This window comes from Eptatretus burgeri, chromosome 10 (assembly GCF_056783735.1).
Source record: "Eptatretus burgeri isolate ZD-2024b chromosome 10, Ebu_testis_v1, whole genome shotgun sequence".
In the NCBI taxonomy this organism is placed as follows: domain Eukaryota; kingdom Metazoa; phylum Chordata; class Myxini; order Myxiniformes; family Myxinidae; genus Eptatretus; species Eptatretus burgeri.
Genome location: NC_140970.1, coordinates 94,787,167 through 94,813,301, shown reverse-complemented (window position 1 = coordinate 94,813,301; position 26,135 = coordinate 94,787,167). Strand labels below are relative to the sequence as shown.

General features: G+C 45.2%; 1 protein-coding gene across 1 annotated transcript in view; it reads left to right on the top strand.

The window, feature by feature from the left end:
• Window positions 1–19,634, top strand: part of RHO (rhodopsin) — a 45,012-nt gene extending 25,378 nt beyond the window's left edge. The window contains exons 3-5 of the mRNA XM_085899493.1: window positions 7,373–7,538; window positions 8,884–9,123; window positions 19,012–19,634. Coding sequence (XP_085755619.1) covers window positions 7,373–7,538; window positions 8,884–9,123; window positions 19,012–19,137 — 532 coding nt within the window. The 3' untranslated portion in view covers window positions 19,138–19,634. The remainder of the gene's footprint in view (window positions 1–7,372; window positions 7,539–8,883; window positions 9,124–19,011) is intronic.
• Window positions 19,635–26,135: the final 6,501 nt, after the last annotated feature.

The window sequence follows — 26,135 nt, the reverse complement described above, 5'->3', positions numbered from 1 at the left end:
GGGAGGTGTCATACACCGCGGCCGCTGCCGCACCCACCTCGGGCCCTGGGTTCAGTTGGGCGAGTCCGTGTTCCTGCACAATCAACATTTCCTGCACAATCAACATTTCCTGCACGGGGATTCCATCCTGGACCATGGATTCTACATTACTATTACACATACCTAATCCACCCGGCACCCGCTCGCCTTGAGACGCCATCTTGCTTCTCGTGAAGGGTTAATTTAGCTCGCTCGTAATTTGGAGGGAATCGGGGGTCGCTTCTCTCACCCCTGGACCGATTCCCGTGAATTTAGCCGGAGACAGGAGAGCCCGTTTTCCTGCTCTCCGATACCAGTGCCGCGAGGAGGGCGATGAATTTGTATCGCACGACCTGACACCAGTGTTGCGGTTTTCGCGCCCGCCGGCGTGCGGACGGCCACGTAACTCGAATCGCGGCACGTCGCCCACCGGACGGACAATCCAGTCGTGACCCTCTCGGACTAACGCCGGGAACCAGTCACGGGTGGACCTTTCGGTCTCACCGCGATCGAGCCAATCAGCCCCCGCGTGGGATAGGGTTGCTCGCCAAATTCGACCTACCTAAGTACCCACGCGGAGGGTAGACCGGGCGATCGCACCTCGCCGCAGGTCGACTTCGGACACGGGCCACTTAAGCGACCCGTTCCGTACTATCAGAATAACCGAGCGGTGTTATCGTCGACCTCGACGGTTCGATTAATTATCGGGCGTGTTCAGCCCACTACCAACCCTTTACGTGAAGCAAGATGAGGGTTCAATGGGGGAAAAGACGAAGCGAAGCGGGAGAACAGTTCAACAATAAAGCACATTTATTCTCGGCACACGGGAAGCACACAAATACAATTCCACCAAATGCACACAAAAAAGAAAACACAATTCCATTTACACAAAAAGCAAATATAAAAGCGAAGACAATGCAGAGCTAATACCGACTACCGAGCACACGGCAACACTTATACAATTCTACTTCACAGACGGCGCCGACAACACATACCCAAAACCAAGGAAAAGAAATACCTCAAGAATGAGGCAGGCCTGAGGCCGAGACCGGGTCGGGCCTACCCGTCTGGTGATGAGACGCGGAGCGGCGATGGCCCCGCAACCCGCGAGCCTCGTGGACAGTGCCTGGCAGGGGGTGGGAACGGGCCCCCTTGGTCGCACTATCTCAGCGCGGGGGGAAACAGGAGGGGGTTGCTGATGCTCGGGGTATAGAGGATCTTTATTATCCCTGGTGTGCGTCTCCACCTCGGCCAGGTCGCGCTGCCGGCCTCCCTCGGGCGTGCAGCTCCTGGCACCGACGCGAGCACCCCCTCGTCCGACTCTCTTCAGCTTCTCCAGCCACTGCAGGCTTCGGGCTCCAGTCTTCCACACTCGTCCCCTCCGTTCCGACTCCTTCTCGTTCTCGACTCCTTCTCGTTCTCGTTTGCGACTCTCGTTCTCTCTCTTCGTTCTTCTTCTCTGACTGACGAACACCGTCCTTTTATCCCCCCGTAACTTCGCCTTTGACCCCCTCCCTTTGACCTTTCACCTCGCTCCCCATTGGCCCGAGAAAAAGTGGGCGTGAAGGCTTTTTGATCCACAAATTTGCATATATCGATCGTTCTGGAGGCGGGGCCAAATCGCCCCTCGCTCACCGATTGGACGGCAAAAAGTGGGCGTGTGTCGTTTTTGATCCGTTTTTGAAGCACAAAATCCGTGATTTTGTACACGCTGTTCGACGCGCGTTCTGCATGAGTCCAACACCGGTACCCACAGCGGGGCAAGAACGGTGGCGATGCTACGGTGGCGAGGTGTGACGGGAAGGTCATGGCGGTTGTGGTGAAGCGGTGGTTGTGGTTGTAATTGTGTGGTTGTGATCATGGCGGTTGGTCCAAAATAAAGATAGTAAAAGAAAAACGGCTATCCTGAAGAGTCGCAGCTCGCATAAATGACATGTATTCCCACTAGACAACGGGTTTGGGCCTAACTACACATGCACTTACCGAGATACCTCACCGAAGGGACCTGAATGGTGGTTTGCGAATCTGGTAACCACAACAATATATATATATATATATAAATATACACATCTACTGTATATATCTTTATAACCACTGACTGATATTAAAAATCGGTGCCTTCCGGGTGGTGGAAAAAGCTGAAACGTTGTGTGCCAATGGACATTGAAGCCGATACACCAAGAAAAATCACAGAACCGTCAGAAAATGTCCTTAAATGAAAATATAAATCATAAATGAAAATAAATAAATGAACAAAATAAATGCAGGTGAGCGACCCGAGCAATGGGGAAGCACGATAATTGTGTGTGCCAATGGATATCGAAGCCGATACACCAGGAAAAATCACAGAACCGTCGGAAAACATCCGTAAATGAAATAAAATCCCTTTATCGTGGGGGACACAGGAACACCTAATATGACATTTAAATTTCAATCCTGTTATTATGCGGGGTTACTCAAATCGCTTTCCACTCAAACTCATATCTGCTGGGGAGGATGGTAGAGCTCACGAGGGATTGTGGCGCATGGTTTTCCTTTTTATACGCCACATATATATATATATATATATATATATATATATATATATATATATATATATATATATATATATATATATATATATATATATATATATATATATATATCGGGGCGTATTATTAAAATTGTTTTCACCACGATCAGTTTGTTTTGAGATCAGAATATAATATACAGTAGATTGCATGCTTCCGGTTCAGTATGAGCAGTTCAGTTGAGGTTCTACTGTGTTTTCAACATCGGTCCTTGGCAACATCTGAGAGTGTGACGGGCAACATGTTGCCTGCCAGCAACGATTTCAGAACCCCTAATATATAGGGAGTAGAGTGTACGAGGTGCAGTGGGACGCAAGAAGCACGCGCGCCAGCATCAACTCCGCTTTATTGCGCGACCAGAAGTACACTCCTGCCACCCCTAGCGGGCGAGGAATGATATACGAAAACCCAATCACATGACACAGCACACTCCTCCCCTCGTAAAATGACCCGTCACACGATGAACGGACAATCACAACATGACCATCTGAAACCCATCAACACTCATAATCCTCCAAGTACCGCGGCTGTACCCTGACCCGCCTCGGACGGGCAGCTCCGCCAGACAGTCCAGGCTCAGATGCTTCCCGGCTCGGTCGAGGTGACACCCTCGCCGGACTCGCACTTTCCGCAACACCAGCCACCCCCGACTGCCCAGCCTGCCCGACGTCCCCGGGTAGGACGGCATCAGGCGAAGACCCCCTTGGCGTCGGCCCAACCAGCCCCGGCGATACAACGTCAGGTGCCGGCGATACTACCGGTGGGGGTCCCGCATCGTTCGGCCCGGGGAGGTGTGGGGGGGCGACGCTGAACAGCGATCATGCATTTGGTCCACGTGCCACTTCCACACATCCCCACCATCAGTCCGCACCATGCAATTCGCCGGCCCCAGCACCACAGAGACCACCGCCGGCACCCATTTTGAACCGTGGAAATAATCGCGCACCATTACCCGTTGCCCCACCTCGAAGCTGCGCAGCCACGTCGGACACGACATCGCCCCACTCCCCGACCCTCCAGGTCGCAGCAAATCCAGCCTGGACCGCAATGCCCGTCCATAGAGACGAATCACCCGTGACAGGATGAACTGCGTTCCTGTAATGGAGCAAAAAGACATCGACCACCGTCTGCACAGGTGCAACACCCCCCTGCGCAAAGCCCGCTTCAACATCTTGACAAACGACTCAGCTTGGCCATTCGTCTCAGGATGATACGGTGCGGACCTTAGATGTCGAATACCATTCTGGCGCATAAACTCATCAAATACACCTGCGATGAACTGCGGACCATTATCAGAGACCAGGATCTCCGGCAACCCTTTATTAGCAAAGATCGTCTGCAGTTTCTCTACTGTAATGTTTGCTGATGTATGCTGCATTACTACAACCTCCGGCCATTTAGAGAATGCATCGATCACAATCAAAAACATTTTGCCATTAACCGGTCCCGCAAAATCTACATGGACCCTCTGCCAAGCTCGGTCTGGCGCAGGCCAGAGACCCGAAGCCCGACGCGGGTAATCAGCATCTGTCTGGCACGTGGCGCAACGCTTAACCAACTGCTCAATGTCTTTGTCCAACCCCGGCCACCACAACAGGCTACGAGCAAGACTCTTGGTCTTCACGACGCCAAGGTGACTGACATGCAGTTCTTCCAAACACCGCTGCCTGAACCTCGGTGGAATCACTGTCCTCATTCCCCACATTATGCACCGTTGGACCAATGACAGCTCCGATGCGCGTGACGTGAAAGGTTGAAATTCCGGTGTCGAAGGCAGATCGCTCCAATTCCCCGTAGAAAATCGCCTGGACGACACGGGCAAGCACCGGATCACGAGCCGATTCCACCGCGACCTGCCTGGCCGTGACCGGCCCGCTTTGGACCTGGCCCAGCGTGAACACATCGACCCGGTCGGCCAACTCAGACGCAGCTGGACCCTCTGCACATGGCAAGCGTGAGAGCCCGTCGCAGTTAGCATGCTTCTCGGTGCTTCGGAACTGAATATCATAATCGTAAGCACCCAGAAACAGACACCACCGCTGTATTCGCGCGGCTGCTACCACCGGCACCCCGCGTTCGGGTCTCAGGATGAATTGAAGCGGTTTGTGATCCGTCTGCAAAGTGAAATGCCGCCCCAGTAGGTATTGATGAAACCTCCGCACACCCCAGACGAGGCTGAGAGCCTCACGCTCAATCTGGGCATATCCGCGCTCTGCTGTGGACAGGGTCCGGGATGCAAAACAAACAGGCCGCTCGGAACCATCGTCCATCCTGTGGGAGAGCACTGCCCCGATGCCATATGCAGAGCTGTTGCATGCCAATAGGAGCGGACGAGCAGGCTCGTAGTGCACGAGGACCGTATCCTCTGTGAGCAGCCGCTTGACGCGGTCGAACGACGCCTGGTGTGCAGGCCCCCAAGCCCAGCACTCGTCCTTCCTGAGCAACCGCGTCAACGGCGCAAGTTGTGAGCTGAGCCCGCGCACGAACCTTTGGTAATACTGGGTCATACCAATAGAAGGAGCGCAGCTGCGTCTTGTCGCGAGGCGGTGGCATGTGCTGAATCGCCTCCACCTTCCGAGGACCTTTCAACAGCCCCTCCGGCGTGATGATGTGCCCGAGGTATTCCAAGCGCTGCTTGAAGAACGCGCACTTGCCCCTGTTCAAGCGCAGGCTGCACGCTTCTAGCTTTGTCAGCACTTGGGCAATGTTCGCAAGATGCTCGTCCGCCATTTTCCCCGCAATGAGCACATCGTCCAGGTAGGTCTGAGCGGGCAGGCCAATGCAAACCTGATCCATGGCTTTCTGCCACAAAGCTGGGGCCGAAGCAATCCCAAAACAGAGTCGGGTATATCGATAGAGTCCTTGACACGTGTTGATTGTCAAAAGCTCGCTACTCCCGGGATCCATCGGCAGGTGAAAATATGCATCACGCAGGTCTAGCTTCGTGAAGTATTGACTCCCCGCCAATCGCGCATATATTTCATCGATTGACGGCAGTGGATATTGCTCCACGCTGAGCCCCAGGTTAACCGTGGATTTGAAGTCCCTGCACAATCGGACGTCTCCATTCCGTTTCAGCACCGTGACCACCGGGGTGGCCCAATCCGAGCACGACACCCGTTCGATCACTCCACAGGCCTCCAGCCTATCCAGTTCACCCTTGACTTTGTCCCGCAGGGCATACGGCACCGGACGCTGTTTACAAAACCGAGGAACCACCCCCTCCTTCAAGAAGAGTTTTGCCTCCATGCCCTTGAGTTTCCCAAGGTCGTCGCTAAACAACCCTTGATGTCTTTGAAGAATCTCCTCCAACTGATCCTCCCACTGGCTCGGCACGGGTTGCACAAGGTGAACTGTGGCCCAGTCTAGCCTGATGCGGGCCATCCAATCTCGGCCGAGGAGAGTCGGTGCCCTCCCCCGCACGACGTACACCCGAAGCGTGGCAACCTGGCCTTGATACCGCACAGACACGTCTGCCATCCCGACTGGCGTTATCTTCTCGCGGGTGTACGTGAACAGCGTGAGGTTTGACCTGATAAGCTTCAAGCCGTTGAGTCTACGCGCGGTCTGTTCACCGATGAGCGACACCGCTGCTCCCGTATCGACCTGGAACGTGATCGGCGTTTTGTTCAATTCGACTTCCACCGTCATCGGGCGCGCCGTCGCCGGGCCAATTGAAAACAGGTCCATCAACGGCCGCTGGTTCCGCCCCGAGTCGCCTCGCACATCGCCGTCCATGATCTTAACGGTGGCCGGCGCCCCACGGCACACACGCGCCAAATGACCCACCTTGTGACAATTCAAACACACGTTGCCTTTACACGGGCATGCACGGTGCAGGTGTCGACCTCCGCATCCCAAGCATGTCCGCGGGGTCACCCCGCCGCACGCGCGGTCGCGCGGCAACATCCGACCCGCATCGAAGGTCGTGCGCGCGTCCCGGGGTGCCCGCGACCCCGCGCGGCCGGTGATGGCTCGAACATCCCCGCGAGTCTGCTCGATCGCTGTCGCCGTGCTGACCACCGAGTTGAATGTAATGGCTTCACCCTTCAGCCGTAAAACCGCTGAAACCATCTTCGCATCTCGTAAACCAGCAATAAAACGATCTCTGAGCCGAGCTGGCCGTGAACTTGCAGGCCACGGAAGAATGCTTAATCCGCGCCACAAAATCAGCGACGCGTTCCTCTGCTCCTTTCGAGAGGCGATCGAACTGGAATCGAGCGAGCTGTAATGACTTCTCCGGCGCCATGTGTGCCTTCATCTTCTGCACAATGTCCCGAAACGACAGCTCGTCATCCCGGGGCCTGTTCGGTGCCACCAAATCACCCAGTAGCCGATAATGCTCCGGCGAAAGCGAAGCGAGCAAGATCGACTTCTGTTTGCTCTCGTCGACCACATCGTTCGCGTGGAAATAGCATTCCAATTGCTCCGAAAACAATTCGAAGTCGTCTCCGTCGAAAACGGGCACATGTCTGTTTTCAACCATCCTCGTCAGCCAACTAGAGTGTACGAGGTGCAGTGGGACGCAAGAAGCACGCGCGCCAGCATCAACTCCGCTTTATTGCGCGACCAGAAGTACACTCCTGCCACCCCAAGCGGGCGAGGCATGATATACGAAAACCCAATCACGTGACACAGCACAGGCAGGCTTAAATATTGGAAAGTCATAGAGAGTAGAGTTAAGATCTTTAATATCACATTAAGATGGAACTAAAGAAAATGCATGTGACTTCCAAAAAGAATGATCTCCCAGATTATTGTGTGTTTTGAAATGTTCCTTGCAGGTACATCCCAGAAGGTATGCAGTGTTCCTGTGGACCTGACTACTACACATTGAACCCAAAGTATAACAACTTCAGCTTTGTCATCTACATGTTCACAGTGCATTTCTCATTCCCCCTCACCATCATTTTCTTCTGCTACGGCCGGTTGTTGTGCGCTGTTAAGGAGGTACGTATTCCACATACCATATGGTTTGCCTCATACACTCCAAAAGGACACCACAGTCTTATTTTCCACCCAACACTCAAGCAGGGTTTGAGTGGCCTGGATTCTAGTGAAACTGGTTTCCACAGTTGACCCAAGTCGAGTTAAAATCTCCCATTTCCATGCGATGCGAGTTCTTGATGGATGTAGGTGGCTCCTTCCCATAAAGCCTTGGGGCAAAACTAAAAGGATGGATGCTATCAATTACTTCTTCGAATCCCAACAACGTTTTTCGATCTTTTTAGCAAAAAGGCCACACGAGATTATTAAATCATGTCAAACCAACAAGAAATGGAGATAGCTGTAAGGACCATGTTGAGAAAGGCCTTCATCATGCAATGGACTATACAGGTGGGACAAATTAAGTAAAGTTGATTTCTAGTTTTATACGCTGGTTGCATCTGAGCTGACTGGATGACCTAGATGTACGCACAATCGCCTCTAAGCTGTCAAGCCTGGGTTTGAATCCCGACCCAGCTATAGACTGTCATCCCGGTGTTTCACAGGCAGGGTGATTCATCAATGTGTGTGCAGTCTCTCGTCTGGACATCAAACTGGTGTCCCATCTGCTGGCATTATTTGGTGGACTTTAAAGTTCCCACGGTGTCCTTCACAAAGAGTAGGTGACCTTTCACCAACACCATTAACAAATTACAAATTCCTCCCATAACGACTTAGTCGAGCCTCAAGTCTGGCCAGACGGTTTATGAAAGACTTGGGCCAAAAATCTTCCAGTCAACTCCACAAGAACGTGGGAATAATTGTGACCGTTAAAGTTGAAGCAAGACATGCTGGCTGCATCATGAATAAGGCAAGACAACATATATCTGAATAAGCACACTGATGGATGAAAGTGGTAATTTTGAATTTGGAAAGGGTATCAGCACACAATGGCCCACTATTCACAAAAGATAAAACGTCCACAAGTGGATGCTAACAGATGGAACAACCTGATGAGCATCTCCTATTAAGGATATCGTACTTCATGATGCAACTCTTGCTGCGAAGCACAGGATGACAGTTTGATGTCGGGTCCCATTCTGTTGTAGTCCAATCCAGAGAGCAGCAGAGGCACACAAGCAACCCCTAACATCTCCTGCCATTCTGATTGCATACTCATCCAACTTGCTCAGTTCATACAAATTTCTGCTCCACAATCCTGGGCTGCTTGAAATAATGGTTTGGTGACATCCTCGATGTCTCGAGATCGGTGTAATTTTCTTAAACAAGTAAACATTTTGATTTCCGTTGTTCATTTTTTGGAATAATCATCTAAACCCGAACGGCTCAATATGCTCCTGGTATTCAGGCAGCAGCAGCACAGCAGGAGTCCGCGACCACGCAGAAAGCGGAGAAAGAGGTAACCCGCATGGTGGTTATCATGGTGGTTGGGTTTCTCATCTGCTGGTTACCGTACGCATCAGTGGCCGCGTACATATTTACGCACCAAGGTGCAGACTTTGGCGCCATCTTCATGACCATACCCGCCTTCTTCGCCAAGAGTTCAGCTCTTTACAACCCTGTCATTTATATCTTCATGAACAAACAGGTACCTGGGATTGCCGGGGTGCCTGGGATTGCTGGGCTGATGTAAATGGAAACATACAATCTGAGCATAGTTTCATGATTTGTCCATCGGTAATTACACGAGAGGGCAGAGAACAAATTTATCAACTTGCTTGGATAATTTCATTCATCAACAGTTGTAAATTATTTTTGCGTAGAAAACCGATATTTATGTCACTCTTCCACGAACCTTGGTTTCGGACACACAAAAAAAAAGAAACTAAATAATTGAAAGATTTGATGAAGGCTGAGGAGTGAAATGGTGTGATCAAGATGATTTACTTCCTATCTGGCCCATAAGAGGGCATTATGTGGCTGTTTTTATTATCATCAGAATGTGAAATTTCCAGGACATCGTGAACAATTTCACACTCGAAGTATCATCGACGTCAAGCTAACCAGATCAAAGCTCACCAAAATTGGCTTATGTTCTTATAATGTTTGAACCCCTTATTCAAAAGTCCATGGACATACAATGTCAATTTGGCCATTTCCACCACCATCGAAGGTGGACTGAGGTTATGTTGTCACCACTGTCTGTTTGCTTGTCTGTGAGCAGGAAATCTCAAAAAGTTGTGGACGAATTCGGACGAAACTTGGTGGACACGTTCGGTGTGTGACAAGAACGAATTGATTCGATTTTGGTGAAGATGCAGATCTGAATACTGGAATTTTTAAAGTGATTCTTCACCATTGAGAGATAGGGCCAAAAACGATATATAGAACTATATCTCGAAAAAGTTGTTTACGGATTCGGACGAAACTTGGTGGACACGTTCGGTGTGTGACATAGAAGAATTGATTTGATTGTGGTGAAAATCCTGATCCAGATCCGTTCTATCAATGGGATATAGTTGGGTCATCTGGAGAACTTCCGTGACCGTGGAGAGCAAAGGTTGGTTTCTCAATGGATTTGTCTTCTATGAGGGTTAATTTGAAAAAATAGCGGGGGTGACCCTCGTGAAAGTGTGGGCTAACTCCGCAGGGGACCAAAAACCAAAATGGCCGCCACCCACCATCTTGATAATTGGTTTTTCAATGGTTTGGCCTAAAGTGCTGATCAGCATATGCTTTCTGGGTTTTTTGGGGTTGAGGAATTCATATTTAATATCATTTTTATGATCCGACCTCATTATGGCCTCCAAATCAAAGATGGACGCCGCCCGCCATATTGTAAATTGGTTTTTCAATGGTTTGGCTTACAGTGCTGATCAGCATATGCTTTCTGGGGTTTTTGGGGTCGAGGAATTCATATTTAATATCAGTTTTATGATCCGGCCTCGTTAAGGCCTCCAAATCAAAGATGGCCGCCGCCCGCCATATTGTAAATTGGTGTTTCAATGGTTGGTACAAACAATTGCCCACCCTCCCCAAAGTCACAAAAGTCCTGATCCCAAAATGACCCATCTAATGAAATGTGCATATACTCCGACATGTTTATTCATCATGTCAGCAACAGTTGTGGTGGATTACATGTTAACTTAGGTCCTTAGGCTTCATTTCTGTCATGAAATCCATTTAATCACAAAACCTGGGGCACGTTTAGGGTAAACGAAGCACTCCAAGACCCTTTGAATATTCAGGTGTCCTGCCTGTACACCTGAGTTACTCATCCGAATCTGTAGATTCCCCGATCTCACTTTCATCATCACCGCACTCATCATTGCTATCGTCTGGGCAGTCAGAAAGTTCGAGCTTCTTGGGCAAGGCAGGGCTGGTGTGGCGCACTGGTTTGCACTTCCCATTTATGATTTCCCAACCATGGCTGATTGGGGACGGATGCTCAACCAAGTTGTAATGGAGTTGGCAGTAGGTGATGAAGTTTGTTCGTTCCACATGTTGATTCAACGTGTCATCATCGGGTGGAAGTCGGGCTGTACTCTTTTTCTTCATTTTATGCCACTTGGAAGCTCTGGCCTGTCCACAAGTACCATCTGCATTCACATCGTAGACCTTTGAAAGGACAAATGCTTTCATATCAGCTTTAATATCATCCTGTAATTCAAGACTCTTCCCAACTCACCCAAGAAGCTCTCCAGCTTCAGGATCATTCACACACTTCTCCAGCAGTTTCTTTTTCCCATGACCATAGAAACCTGATGTGTGATCACGACGGGTTATCACATGGAGAGGTATTATAATATTTGCGACATCCTCTGAGAGCTTGACAATTGACTAAACGAACTCTGTCAGGTCAGGTTTGATCTGTGACCTGCTACAGGTACCATGTAAACCTGTACTAACCTGTTCCATGGTCGGGTTGTCGGCGACTAAACCGTCTCCCCCACCAGGTTTTCTGGTGAGGAGGGTGTTTGGATATGGACACCCAGCAGGATTAAAAACAAAACCTGTCAAAGGGCGGAGGAGCTCCTTGTGAGCCAACGGCCATCCATATCTAGTGCCCAACTGTGTCTGCGGACGTCCTCCTGCAGTTGGCTTACTTTTTATGAGGAGGTTGGTGGCAGGATTTGCACTCCAGCCACCGTAAAACCCTTCATTCCGCAAAACGCAAAAACGCAAAAAAAATCTGAAAACCCACTCCGTGGGAGTACCTCCTGTGCAGCTTCCTTCGCAGGGCAGCTCACCGGATGACGGGATTGGGGCAAAGCCTTCGGGACCCCCAATCTTTGATGATAGGAGGGAAACCATGGGGTAACATCCCTGGGTCAGATTGCGGGAGAGTGTGTCGGAGTGGTGCTGAGGTGTCGTCCACCAGACGGCAGTCTCCTTGGGTTAACCTGAGGCGGTCCCTTCGGGTGGGTGCCTGGAATGTCCTATCCCTAAGAGAGGATGATCACCTGTCTCTGTTATCATCTGAGCTCAAGCGTTTGGACATCGGGATTGCAGCTCTCTCTGAGGTTCGGAGACCGGATTGCGGAGAGATAATGGTGGGTGGTTACACCTACTGTGGGTCTGGTCGCTCTGATGGTTACCATACCCAAGGAGTTGCTGCAGCTGTGTCCAATAAGCTGACCCCAATGATAATTGAGGTAACACCGGTCAACGAGCGTATTATGAGATTAAGGATTCGTCACTCCTTAGGTGTCATTTCCCTGGTCTCTGTTTATGCTCCGACTGAGGAGAGTGATCTCACCGTGAAGGATGCATTCTACGCCACGCTCGAGTCTGTGGTTGATCAGTGCCCCAGACGAGATACACTTCTAGTCTTGGGGGATTTCAATGCATCGACTGGAACTGATAGGGATGGTTATGAGACATGTGTTGGTCCCCATGGGTCAGGAACTATGAACCAGAATAGCACAAAGTTCCTTGACTTTGCAAGAAGTCATGGACTTAGGGTGGCTGGTTCATGGTTTCAGCGCCCACAAGCTCATCACTGGACTTGGTATTCCAACGCTGGCGGTGTGGCAAAGGAGATTGACCATGTCCTCATTGACGGTCGTTGGAGGATGATCCAGAACTGCAGGGTCCACCGGAGTGCTCAGTTCCTCAATACTGACCACAGGCTTGTTGTAGCAACTCTAAAGCTGCACCTTAAATCCTGGAGAATGGTACCATCCCAGCCTAGGCTGGATGTTGGCAAGCTCAGGGATGAGAGAGTAGCTGAGTTTGCGAACAGGCTGAGTGGACACTTTGGGGGTCTGGGTGCTTTGGGGGGTCCTGAAGAGTTGTGGAGTGCCTTCATAACCACCGTCCTTGATGTTGCCGGTGGATGTCTTGGAGCTCACCGCAGGGCAAAGAAGAATTTTGTCTCTCAAGGGACACTGGATACCATTGACCAGAGTCGCAGGGCCAGGCTGAATGGCAGAGCTGAGCTGTTCAGGGAGCTGAGGCATAAAACTGTACGTGCACTGAGGGTGGACAAGGAGGCCTATGTGCGAGGAATCTGTGAGGGGGTTGAGCATCAGCTGTGGACAGGTGATTCTCGTCCCGCTTACAGGGGAATTCGCGCATTGCCTTCATCCAAGCCCATCCCTCGGAACACTGCAGTTCAAGCAGAGTGGTAGGCTCTTGACAGAGGAGTCTGAAGTGAAGGCCCGCTGGGCCGGTTACTTTGAGCGGTTGTACCAGGCTAATCCCCCAGCTGTGGAGTTGGACGTCAAGGGTGTTACAATCCCTGTTGCTGACCCTCGAATCAACTGTGGTCCACCTTCGCTTGTGGAAACACGGGCTGCGGTGAACCAGTTGAAATGGGGCAAAGCTCCAGGGATCTGTGACATCCATGCTGAACTTCTCAAGGCTGGTGGAAATGCTGCACTCGTGTTGTTGCATGCAGTTTTGTGCTCTGCCTGGAACACAGGCATCATCCCAACTGACTGGAAGAGGGGCCTTGTTGTCCCTCTCTGGAAAGGGAAGGGTGATCGCCAAGACTGCAACAACTACCGAGGGGTGACGCTGCTCTCAGTGCCGGGCAAGGTCTTTGCTCGGATAATTCTTGATAGGGTTCGCCACCATCTGCTTGAGCACCAGCGTCCAGAGCAGTCAGGCTTTACACCAAAGAGGTCAACGATTGACCATATCCTTGCCCTTCGTGTCCTCACCGAACACAGATGAGAGTTTCGGCAGAGGCTGCTTGCAGCCTATGTTGATCTCTGTAAAGCATTCGATTCAGTGAATCGGGATGTCCTCTGGAGGATTCTTGGTCTTCGTGGGGTGCCACCAAAACTGATCGATCTTATGGCTGAACTCTACTCTGCTACTGAGAGTGCTGTGATGTGTGGTGGTACCATCTCTGACTTATTTCCAGTTGTTACTGGAGTTCGTCAGGGGTGTGTACTGGCCCCCACACTTTTCAGCACTTGTATGGACTGGATTTTAGGGAGGATATCGGAGAGATCAAGCTGCGGTGCATCGTTTGGGAATGTCAAGATCTCGGACCTTGATTTTGCAGATGATGCAGTCATCTTTGCGGAGACTCTAGACATCCTTTTGGGGGCCCTCGAGGTGCTGAAAGAGGAGTCGGAGCCGCTGGGATTACGGGTTTCTTGGGTCAAAACTAAGATCCAGGCTTTCAGTGACATCTTGGATGCTGCTGTCCTGTCTGTGTCTGTTTGTGGTGAGGATGTTGAGGTCGTGGAGAGATTCACTTACCTTGGCAGTGATATTCATGTCTCTGCTGGCTGTGAGTCAGAGGTCAATAGACGTCTGGGTCAGGCCTGGGGAGTCATGGATTCACTGGATCATGAGGTGTGGCGCTGCCGGTACCTGTGCGGGAGGATGAAAGTCCGAGTCTTCAGGCCCTTGGTTCTTCCAGTCTTGCTCTGTGGATGCGAGACTTGGACTCTGACCAAGGATCCTTTGGTACCAGGTCTCTTCGGAGAATCCTTGGCTATCGTCAGTCAGATTTTGTGTCCAATGAGCGGTTGCTGAGAGAGACTCGGATGAGATTTGTTACCTGCATAGTCCGTGAGCGTCAGTTGCGGCTGTATGGACATGTGGCTCGTTTTCCTGATGCTGATCCTGCTCACCAGATTCTCTCAGCGAGGGAGTCTCATGAGTGGAGGAGGCCAGTGGGCCGACCACATGCCTCGTGGTTGCAGCAGGTTGACCATCATCTCAAGGAGATGGGGATGGGCCTGGCATCTGCCTGGGGGATGGCCAGACGGAGGCCCCTGGAGTACCGGCGGAAAGTCGACGCAGCGACGCGCTGTTCTGGCACATGCCCCCATACCTGACCTGACCTGATCCTTGCGTTTCATTAGCAGATCACCATGAAGTTGATGTGAGACGTATGTAGCTTGGACATACACATCTGTGTCATCACTGTCTATAACAACTGCCCCAGTGACGTTGTTGGTCCGTAGTCTGGCATAGACAGATTGTAGCATTGTATCTGCCTCAGGATGCTTGAATCCAAAGTCTGTGGTCGGCGCGCATGTGCTCAAGTCGATTGACTTCTCACCCTTGCAGTATATGATGCTACCTTTTACTTGACCAACATATGTTTTCATCTGTTCCATCACAAGTTTTTGCAATCTGACCTTGTTATCCGAATTGACCATTAGTTTATTGAACTCAACAGATCCTGGAAATATGTCTTCAGGCTTGGGGAAAACATTTGGGATGTGTTGATGTTTGGCTGCCCGTCGCTCATGCTCATCATCCTTGATGCTGAACTGAAGGTCATACCTGTCAATCACTAGAATGATCAGACGTGCATCAGCGTGGCGTGAGATGACAATATTGCAGATGTTATCTAAATAGTCATTCCAGCGATATTGCAAACCATCCCTTTTTACGGCCTCATGATCGTCCGATGTGGGGGTGGCTAACCACCAGATCAGTCCCATGTCCACAAGGCTGATGTGGTTCTGTGGTTTCTCAGGAACTGGGTGTTGCTTGAATTTGTACAACAGCTTGCTCTTACAGGTTTTTCGCATTGAGCCATCTACATTGTAGACTGACAAGCACTCATCAGTAACTCGCCATTCTAGAACTGACTCAAGTTTGACCATACCAGATCCCACTGTAAAGTCTATCAAGGTAGCCAACCCAGACTTCTCCATTTGGGCCACTTTCATGGCTGTACCAGATGGGATACAGACCTGGTCCCTTGCAAAATTCAGTCTTTTATTCCTGTGAATCGTTGCAGTGAGAGGCTGGATCTTCGTAAAAACACGCTCCTGTAGGAAAGTTTCAACCTGCGTCTGACCATCTTGTAGTGCTGTCTTGAGGTCATTGACGAGATGTGGTGAGGCAACCAGACCGGACTGTAGTGATCTTAGTGTTGGTTTGGATTCATCAAATGGATCGGCTTCAAACTCAGTCAAGCACGCTTGTAGATCCTGAACTACCTGCTCATCTTTTTTCATTCTAGCTGGTAGACACTCAACATGTTTCCTATTTCGACGCTTGCACTTGAGATTCTGATTAACAGCAGCTTTTACCCTTGCAACATTGTTTGCATTCCTTGTTGTTGAAAAGAGTTGCTTCTCATTCTGCAGGAGTTGAAGCCACCCTGATTTCAACTTCGAGTTGAGATTCATAGTCGTTTCTATCCAAAGGTCCATTGGCTGGCAAGAATAGGGTTGCCCTGTCATTGACTGTGCAAAATGCTCATTGAAGAAGGCCATTTGTTCATCTGACAGTGAAGAAAGCATTGCCAAATAATCGGGCAACCACCGCCCATAATCATGGTTATCGTACGGCATAAGTCCAGGCAACATGTGGTATGTTGATGATAAGTATTGCGGGCATTTCGTGCAAGACATGCATCAATACTTTGAACTGGAGGATCAGTCATTTCTATGAACGAGAGCCAGAAGTCACCCATGTCGATAGCAGTCTTCTCATAAACTTTTTTAATCAGCTCCTTTATCTCATCCTCCTCCTGGAGATCACTGTGTGCCTTTTGAAGGGCCTGTTGTGTCTCAGTAAGTGCATTGTGAAGAATGTCCACATTGGATTTGATGTCTTCAGAGAGTTCTCCTTGCTCGAGGAGTTTACACAGACGTTTATGGATAAGGACCTCTCTTAAGAGCATAATGCAGCGCATTCCCCACCTGTAGTGCTTTCCTCGTAGTGCCTGGTCAACAGATCCCTCCACTACTACCCCAGCTGCAACCAGAGTATCTGCCATACCAGATCCCTCAAATCTCTTATAGACAGCATAGATGTTGGACATCTGCTGGTGAAATGCATCAAGAATTGGGATGATGTTCTTAAACAGTTCTGGATTCTCTGCTTTCAGCTGCACAATTGTCTTACAGGTTGGCATGTCACCTACGAGAAAGGAGAATGGAATACTCTTCTCCCGCATAGCTGCAAGTCGTTTCACCATAATATCATGCATGACTGATTTGCTTGGAGGTTCATTGTAGGTAGTGTGATAATATGGCTTGCTCCTTTTGAGTGGTGGATGATGGCAGGACTGGGCACCGCTGTATGCTGGAACACATTGCTTATCAGGAGGTGGTCTTGTTCCATGGTTATCTGCTCGAGATAGTGCATGTATCACAGAACGAGCACGTTGCGGGTTCAAGCCATCCACAGGTGGATCTACCTTCTCCCGAGCTGGTGGTTCACTCGTACGACCAGGAGGACACCTGTATTGCTGGACCTGTGCTAGATTGGCGCACTTTTGCATCAGCTGTGCAGAAATTTATTTCTTCACAAGCTTTGAAGGAGGATCCTTGTTAGGTTTCTTCTCATAGTCCTGTGGCTGTACAAACATAACGTTTGTTCGATGAGCCCTTGATGCATTGCCTGTCATGGTATCAATGTTGAAGTCATCATTGTCAACAACCACGATGGCTGGTTTGCCATCTGCGATCTCCTGTGGGCAGGTTCCCGAAGCGTTAACATCCATTGAAGCCCAGTGATCATAGAGGAGCAGAGTGTCTGCATAGCTGATGCAAACACCACTCTTGTGGAAAGTATCTACCAGCTCTTTACTTCTGGTCATACCATGTACAGTTACCCCCATGTTTATAACTGCTGTGGTGCACTGTCCCATGATGTAGTAGGAGATCATAGAGGCGAGACTGAGAGTACTGGGGCTGATGTTGTGAGTTTTTCTGTCAGGTTGCTTCAGCCAGGTCAACAGCTGTACCAGCAACTCGCATACCTCTTCAGCTTCTTCTACATTATCTACTCAGGGTGGCCAGCGGACAGAAGATGTATTCTTTACCTTCTTGGAAATTCTTCGGGCCATATTCTGCAGGAGCTGCTAATCACTGATGCCAAGGGAGAACATTACTGCCTCAATGTAGTCGCCTCCACCACAAACATCATAGACTCAAAACCCCCAGAAAGCATATGCTGATCAGCACTGTAGGCCAAACCATTGAAAAACCAATTTACAATATGGCGGGCGGTGGCCATCTTTGATTTGGAGGCCATAATGAGGTCGGATCATAAAACGGATATTAAATATGAATTCCTCGACCCCAAAAACCCCAGAAAGCATATGCTGATCAGCACTGGAGGCCAAAACATTGAAAAACCAATTATCAAGATGGTGGGTGGTGGCCATTTTGGTTTTTGGCCCCCTGCGGCGTTGGCCCACACTTTCGCGAGGGTCACCCCGCTATTTTTTCAAATTAACCCTCATAGAAGACAAATCCATTGAGAAACCAACCTTCGCTCTCCACGGTCACGGAAGTTCTCCAGATGACCCAACTAATATGAAATGTAAACTGCTCTGCCTGGAGGAAGTATGCGCTTGCCAAGTGCCATTCTCGTTGTCTTTTTAATTCGTGTAAACAGAACCGATGTCTCTTCTTATATCTTTGTAATACATTTGATGATATTGTACAAGCTTCTACATGCAAATAGATGAAAAAATATATATATATATATATATATATATATATATATATATATATATATATATATATATATATATATATATATATATATATATCTATATATATCTATATATATCTCTATATATCTCTATATATCTCTATATCTCTATATCTCTATATCTCTATATCTCTATATCTCTATATCTCTATATCTCTATATCTCTATATCTCTATATCTCTATATCTCTATATCTCTATATCTCTATATCTCTGCGCTCACCACATGCAGCAAAAGGTTCATCGCAATCTGTGCCATTAGGTTTTCTCGAAGCTATATCTACGGCCGACCGTTTAACTTCAATGGTCTTTTTCCGTTATTTTGTCGAACTGGGGATTCAAATGTTGTTCATTGAATTTGGGTACAAAATGCTCCAATCGTGTTGTTCACTGGTTTGGTTCCCCTGGTGGGACATCTGTAATGATGATTACATTCCGTCTCAGGATGAGGAAGTCTGTGTCTGAACAGGTGACCTCTCACTCCAAAGTGCTGTTTCGAGGTGCACGCCACCATTTGTCTAGTACATACCAGTGATGTAACAATGCTTCCTTTTGTAAATCACGTCATCTGCACATACAATCGTCTGGTCTTTTTGTTGTCCCAGTTCCGCCAATGCATGGTCACCACGCTGTTTTGTGGAAAGAATCCTTTCGAAGACGAGGAGTCTGGCACGAGCCAGACCAAGACCGAGGTGTCCTCGGTCTCCACCACACAAGTGTCTCCTGCGTGAGGAGGGTTGGTGCACACGTGATGTGGAGGGTGACCGGACCGGTGGACTTTTAGAATGTCGATGTAACGTTTAAATCATTGTGTTTCGCTTGACAATTCAAAAATGATTTATGCAAAATAAATATTTCAAGGTTGACGTTCAAGTCATATTTTTTGATTGATTTCAAGTAAGTGGTAAACCTGGTTAGTTTTGTAACATTTGTGTGTTTATTAAACTCGTGGATTTCATATCAAACATACGTGCATTTCTGGTAAAGATGAGTTAAACGACGAGTGTCCCCAACTTGAGTTCTCCCAGGGACAATGATCAAGGATATTTATTAAAATGTTGAGGATTCACAAAGGTATGACACAGTCAATAAACAATGGTTTGCACTGAGGGATGGTGGACTGGGAATGAAAGAGAGAAAATCGAGTTGAAATGAGTGAAATTCAGTGGAAGCTCTTTTAGTTAACAATAAATTGTGAAACACAATTCTGTTATCTTTATCTTTCATAAAAAATATTATTATTATTATTCTCTCGTTTGTTTGTCTGCAATGATCATTGCAATGTCTGCAATGTTTGTCATTGCAAATCTGCAATGCAGCGGCAGAATAATCAGCCTCCCATATCCAATATGGATGTGAGTGTAAAACGATCCTGCGATGTTAAAAACTGATCACATTATAACTCGGTGTGTAAAATCGTTAGAGAATCATTGGACGGTCCAGTGTTTGGAGGTTACCAGTTTGTTTTACCGTGATGGACATTCGGGTTTTCTTAACTGCTTAACATTGCAGATTTGTTTTATCGGTGGACCAGAGGGGCAAGGGGTTTGTTCAATTGATGGACAGTAAAGGATTTGTTAAACCATGGATAGTAAAATGTTGTTTAACCATCAGATAGTAAAATGTTGTTTAACCATCAGATAGTAAAATGTTGTTTAACCATCGGGAAGTAAAATGTTGTTTAACCATCGGGAAGTAAAAGGTTGTTTAAACATCGGATAGCAAAGGATTGGTTAGGCATTGGGAGTAAAGAGTTGTTTTACTATCGGGTCATAAAATGTTGTTTTAACCATCGGATAGCCAAGGATCATTTAACCATCGGTTAGAAAAGGGTTGTTTAACCGTCGGACAGTAAATGCTTGTTTACCCATCTGGTAGTGAAGGGTTGTTCATCCATCGGGTCTTAAATGATTGTTTAACCATTGAATGGTAAAAGATTGTTTAATCATCAGGTCGTAAAGGGTTGTTCAACCATCAGGTAGTAATTGTTTAATCATCGGATAGTAAACGCTTGTTTCACCATCGGGTAGTAAAGAGTTGTTTTACCATCGGAGAGTAAATGATTGTTTAATCATTGGATAGTAAAAGGTTGTTTAACCATCGGGTCATAAAAGCTAGTTTAACCATCGGGTAGTAAAGGGTTGTTTAACCATCGGGTAGTAAAGGGTAGTTTTATCATCGGATAGTAAATTATTGTTAAATAATCGGATAGTAAATTATTGTTTAATCAGCAGAGAGTAAAGGGTTGTTTTATCATCGGATAGTAAATGATTGTTTAATCATCAGATCGTAAAGGGCTGTTTTATCATCGGATAGTAAATTATTGTTAAATAATTAATCGGATAGTAAATGATTGTTTAATCAGCAGATCGTAAAGGGCTGTTTTATCATCGGATAGTAAATTATTGTTAAATAATCGGATAGTAAATGATTGTTTAATCATCCGATAGTAAAGCGTTGTTTTATCATCGGATAGGAAATTATTGTTAAATAATCGGAGAGTAAATGATTGTTTAATCATCAGATAGTAAAGGGTTGTTTTATCATCGGATAGTAAATTATTGTTAAATAATCGGATAGTAAATGATTGTTTAATCATCCGATAGTAAAGCGTTGTTTTATCATCGGATAGGAAATTATTGTTAAATAATCGGATAGTAAATGATTGTTTAATCAGCAGCTAGTAAAGGGTTGTTTTATCATCGGATAGTAAATTATTGTTAAATAATCGGATAGTAAATGATTGTTTAATCATCAGATAGTAAAGGGTTGTTTTATGATCGGATAGTAAATTATTGTTTAATAATTAATCGCATAGTAAATGATTGTTTAATCATCAGATAGTAAAGGGTATTTTTATCATCGGATCGTAAATTATTGTTAAATAATTAATTAATCTGATAGTAAGTGATTGTTTAATCATCAGATAGTAAAGGGTTGTTTTATCATCGGAGAGGAAATTATTGTTAAATAATCGGATAATAAATGATTGTTTAATCATCAGATGGTAAAGGGTTGTTTTATGATCGGATAGTAAATTATTGTTAAATAATCAGAGAGTAAATGATTGTTTAATCATCAGATAGTAAAGGGTAGTTTTTTTCATCGGATAGGAAATTATTGTTCAATAATTAATCGGATAATAAATGATTGTTTTATCATCAGATAGTAAAGGGTCGTTTTATCACCGGATAGGAAATTATTGTTAAATAATTAATCGGATAGTAAATGATTGTTTAATCATCAGATAGTAAAGGGTAGCTTTATCATCGGATCGTAAATTATTGTTAAATAATTAATTAATCTGATAGTAAGTGATTGTTTAATCATCAGATAGTAAAGGGTTGTTTTATCATCGCATAGGAAATTATTGTTAAATAATCGGATAGTAAATGATTGTTTAATCATCAGATAGTAAAGGGTTGTTTTATGATCGGATAGTAAATTATTGTTAAATAATCAGAGAGTAAATGATTGTTTAATCATCAGATAGTAAAGGGTAGTTTTATCATCGGATAGGAAATTATTGTTCAATAATTAATCGGATAGTAAATGATTGTTTTATCATCAGATAGTAAAGGGTTGTTTTATCATCGGATAAGAAATTATTGTTAAATAATTAATCGGATAGTAAATGATTGTTTAATCAGCAGATCGTAAAGGGCTGTTTTATCATCGGATAGTAAATTATTGTTAAATAATCGGATAGTAAATGATTGTTTAATCATCCGATAGTAAAGCGTTGTTTTTTCATCGGATAGGAAATTATTGTTAAATAATCGGAGAGTAAATGATTGTTTAATCATCAGATAGTAAAGGGTTGTTTTATCATCGGATAGTAAATTATTGTTAAATAATCGGATAGTAAATGATTGTTTAATCATCCGATAGTAAAGCGTTGTTTTATCATCGGATAGGAAATTATTGTTAAATAATCGGATAGTAAATGATTGTTTAATCAGCAGCTAGTAAAGGGTTGTTTTATCATCGGATAGGAAATTATTGTTCAATAACTAATCGGATAATAAATGATTGTTTTATCATCAGATAGTAAAGGGTCGTTTTATCACCGGATAGGAAATTATTGTTAAATAATTAATCGGATAGTAAATGATTGTTTAATCATCAGATAGTAAATGATTGTTTAACCATTGGGTAGTAAAGGGTTGTTTTATCATCAGATAGTAAATTATTGTTTAATCATCGGATAGTAAATTATTATTTAATCATCGGATAGTAAATGATTATTTAACCATCGGATAGTAAATGATTATTTAACCATCGGATGGTAAATGATTATTTAACCATCGGATAGTAAATGATTGTTTAACCATCGGATAGTAAATGATTGTTTAACCATTGGGTAGTAAAGGATTGTTTTATCATCAGATAGTAAATTATTGTTTTATAATCGGATAGTGAATGATTGTTTAATCATCAGAGAGTAAAAGGTTGTTCAACCATCGGGTAGTAAATGATTGTTTAACAATCGGATTGTAAATTATTGTTTATTACTCGAATAGTAAATGATTGTTTAACCAATGGATAGTAAATGATTGTTAACCATCGGATAGTAAATGATTGTTTAACCATCGGATAGTAAAGGGTTGTTTTATCATCAGATAGGAAATTATTGTTAAATAATCGGAGAGTAAATGATTGTTTAATCATCAGATAGTAAAGGGTTGTTTTATCATCGGATAGTAAATTATTGTTAAATAATTAATTAATCGGATAGTAAATGATTGTTTAATCATCAGATAGTAAAGGGTTGTTTTATCATCGGATAGGAAATTATTGTTAAATAATCGGAGAGTAAATCATTGTTTAATCATCAGATAGTAAATGATTATTTAACCATCAGATAGTAAATGATTATTTAACCATCGGAGAGTAAATGATTATCTAACCATCGGATAGTAAATGATTATTTAACCATCGGATAGTAAATGATTATTTAACCATCCGATACTAAATGATTACTTAACCATCGGATAGTAAATGATTGTTTTACCATTGGGTAGTCAAGTATTGTTTTATCATCAGATAGTAAATTATTGTTTAATGATCGGATAGTGAATGATTGTTTAATCATCAGAGAGTAAAAGGTTGTTCAACCATCGGGTAGTAAAGGGTTGTTTAACCATTGTGTAGTAAAGGGTTTGTTTAATCATCGGGTAGTAAAGGGTTGTTTAACCATCGGATAGTAAAAGGTTGTTCAACCATCAGGTAGTAAAGGGTTGTTTACCCATTGCGTTGTAAAGGGTTTGTTTAATCATCGGGTCGTAAAGGATTGTTTAAGCATTGTGTAGTAAAGGGTTTGTTTAATCATCGGATAGTAAATGATTGTTTAACCATTGTGTAGTAAAGGGTTTGTTTAATCATCGGATAGTAAATGATTGTTTAACCATCGGGTAGTAAATGATTGTTTAACAATCGGACAGTAAATTATTGTTTATTACTCGGATAGTAAATGATTGTTTAACCATCGGATAGTAAATGATTGTTTAACCATCGGGCAGTAAATGATTGTTAACCATTGGATAGTAAATGATTGTTAACCATCGGATAGTAAATCATTGTTTAACCATCGGATAGTAAATGATTGTTTAACCATCGGGTAGTAAAGGATTGTTTTATCATCGGATAGTAAATTGTTTAATAATTGGATCGTGAATGATTGTTTAATCATCAGAGAGTAAAAGATGTTTAACCATCGGGTTATAAAGGGTTATTGAATCATCGGATAGTAAATAATTGTTTAACTATCGGGTAGTAAAGGGTTGTTTAACCGATGGAGAGTTGGGGAGCAGGGATAGGAGGGGAGAGGGTTTGTTTAATCGTCTTATAATAGAGATTGTTTCATAGTCAAATTGTACTGAGTTTGTTTTATCGTTAAAACAGAAGACCATTTAACGTTTGAACAATGGGTACTGACTATTTAACTTTCCATTGTGATGTTGCTTTCACCCACATTATACACGTTTGTTTTTACCTTCTTAAATCTTTTTTGAGTTTTTTTTTTAATTCCTACTGATTTCCACACAGAGGTTATGTAGCAATATAACAATCATGTTTTGTGATGTGCAATATTATTACAAATGGCAAACACAATTGATGATGAAAATTTTTCATAATTTACATCAGTAGCATTTGTTAGCCCGTTCACCACTTCGCGGGAGACTGGGGTGTGTGTGTGTGTGTGTGTGTGTGTGTGTGTGTGTGTGTGTGTGTGTGTGTGTGTGTGTGTGTGTGTGTGTGTGTGTGTGTGTGTGTGTGTGTGTGTGTGTGTGTCCAGGCCATAACTTTTTTGCCATTTGAGCTTTTGTCATCAAATTTTCAAGAAACCTTTGCGATGAGAAAATGGAGAACATGAGTTAATAAATTTATTCTTATTTTTTTTTTCAACTGTTGTTTTTGTCAAGTTTAGTTCGAGACAAACCTTATGTGGACGGGGTTTTACAAATTGAGTTGCTTTCCCGTTTTTGATTTTTTTTTCTGTTCTTAAAGCACACAGTCCCGTGGGATTGATAAACAATCCAATCCAATGCAATATGCTTCAATGGATTTATTTTATTTATTTATTTTTTACGGATAAGCACTGCAAAAAACAAAAATAGTGTCCACGGGTACCATGAAAGAACAGAGTATCAAAAATACAAGTGAGAAAAATAATAATAGTAAAATAAAAACAAGTTAATAGAATCGTACATACAAAACAACATATTCATAAGTATACTGTATTAGACTTTAAGATGTTTGGCTGCTCTGGATCAGAAAGCCTTGATCTCGGATGTTGGTGGGTGACCGACAGTGGCATCTGTTAAACTGTTTCACACTGGTATTATTGCGGGCATACTGAACAAGTGACCAGTGACCACTCTCCGTCTTGCCAGTAAGACACTGCACAACAAAGTTTCTCAAAGAAGCACTTGTTCTGGTGAACCTTGATGGAATCCATGATGAATATAGCATGGTCCTCAGAAGTGCTGGAACTTATTCTGTGTGCAATCTGGACACGAGACCCAGACTCAGACCTGCTACAGTTCTCCTGTGTAGTAGGGGATCGATATTCAATTCCTGTGGAGGGGCTTTGATGATACGTACAGCACGACGTTGCACATAATCCATCTTTTTAAGATACATGGCACTTGCAGACATCGATAAGAGGGGAGCATATTCCGTTGTGCTCCAGACATGGGCTTTGTACACTTGGGCTCAGCCAAGCAGATCCAAGTATGGAGCAATACTGTGAGAGGCACTCACTCTTTGTCCAGCTCTCATGGTGATGGAGTTCACATGAGACTGGAATCCCAAGCTCCAGGAGAACCTGACTCCAAGTATGTCAAGCTCGTGTACATGCTGCAAGGGCTTGCCACCCATGAAGAATTCTGGAGGATGCTCACTTGGTAGTCGTCTACTGAGAGACATAACCTTGCATTTCTCGGTAGCAAACAGGACATTCCATTTCTGTCCCCACTTGTAGAAATTCTGGAGGTCTTCTCTCAGAGAAATGGTGGCATTCACTTCATCCAGCAGGCAGTAGATGGTACCATCATGAGCATCGAGGCAGGGAAGGTTATGCAGGTTGTCGCACAGATCGTTAATGTGGACAAGAAACAAGGTGGGCCCATTAATTGATCCTTGAGGTACTGATGCATTAATTGGAGTTGGTTTGGATGTTTGGCTATTAATCACTACCTGGGTATGTCTGTCCATCAAGTAGTTG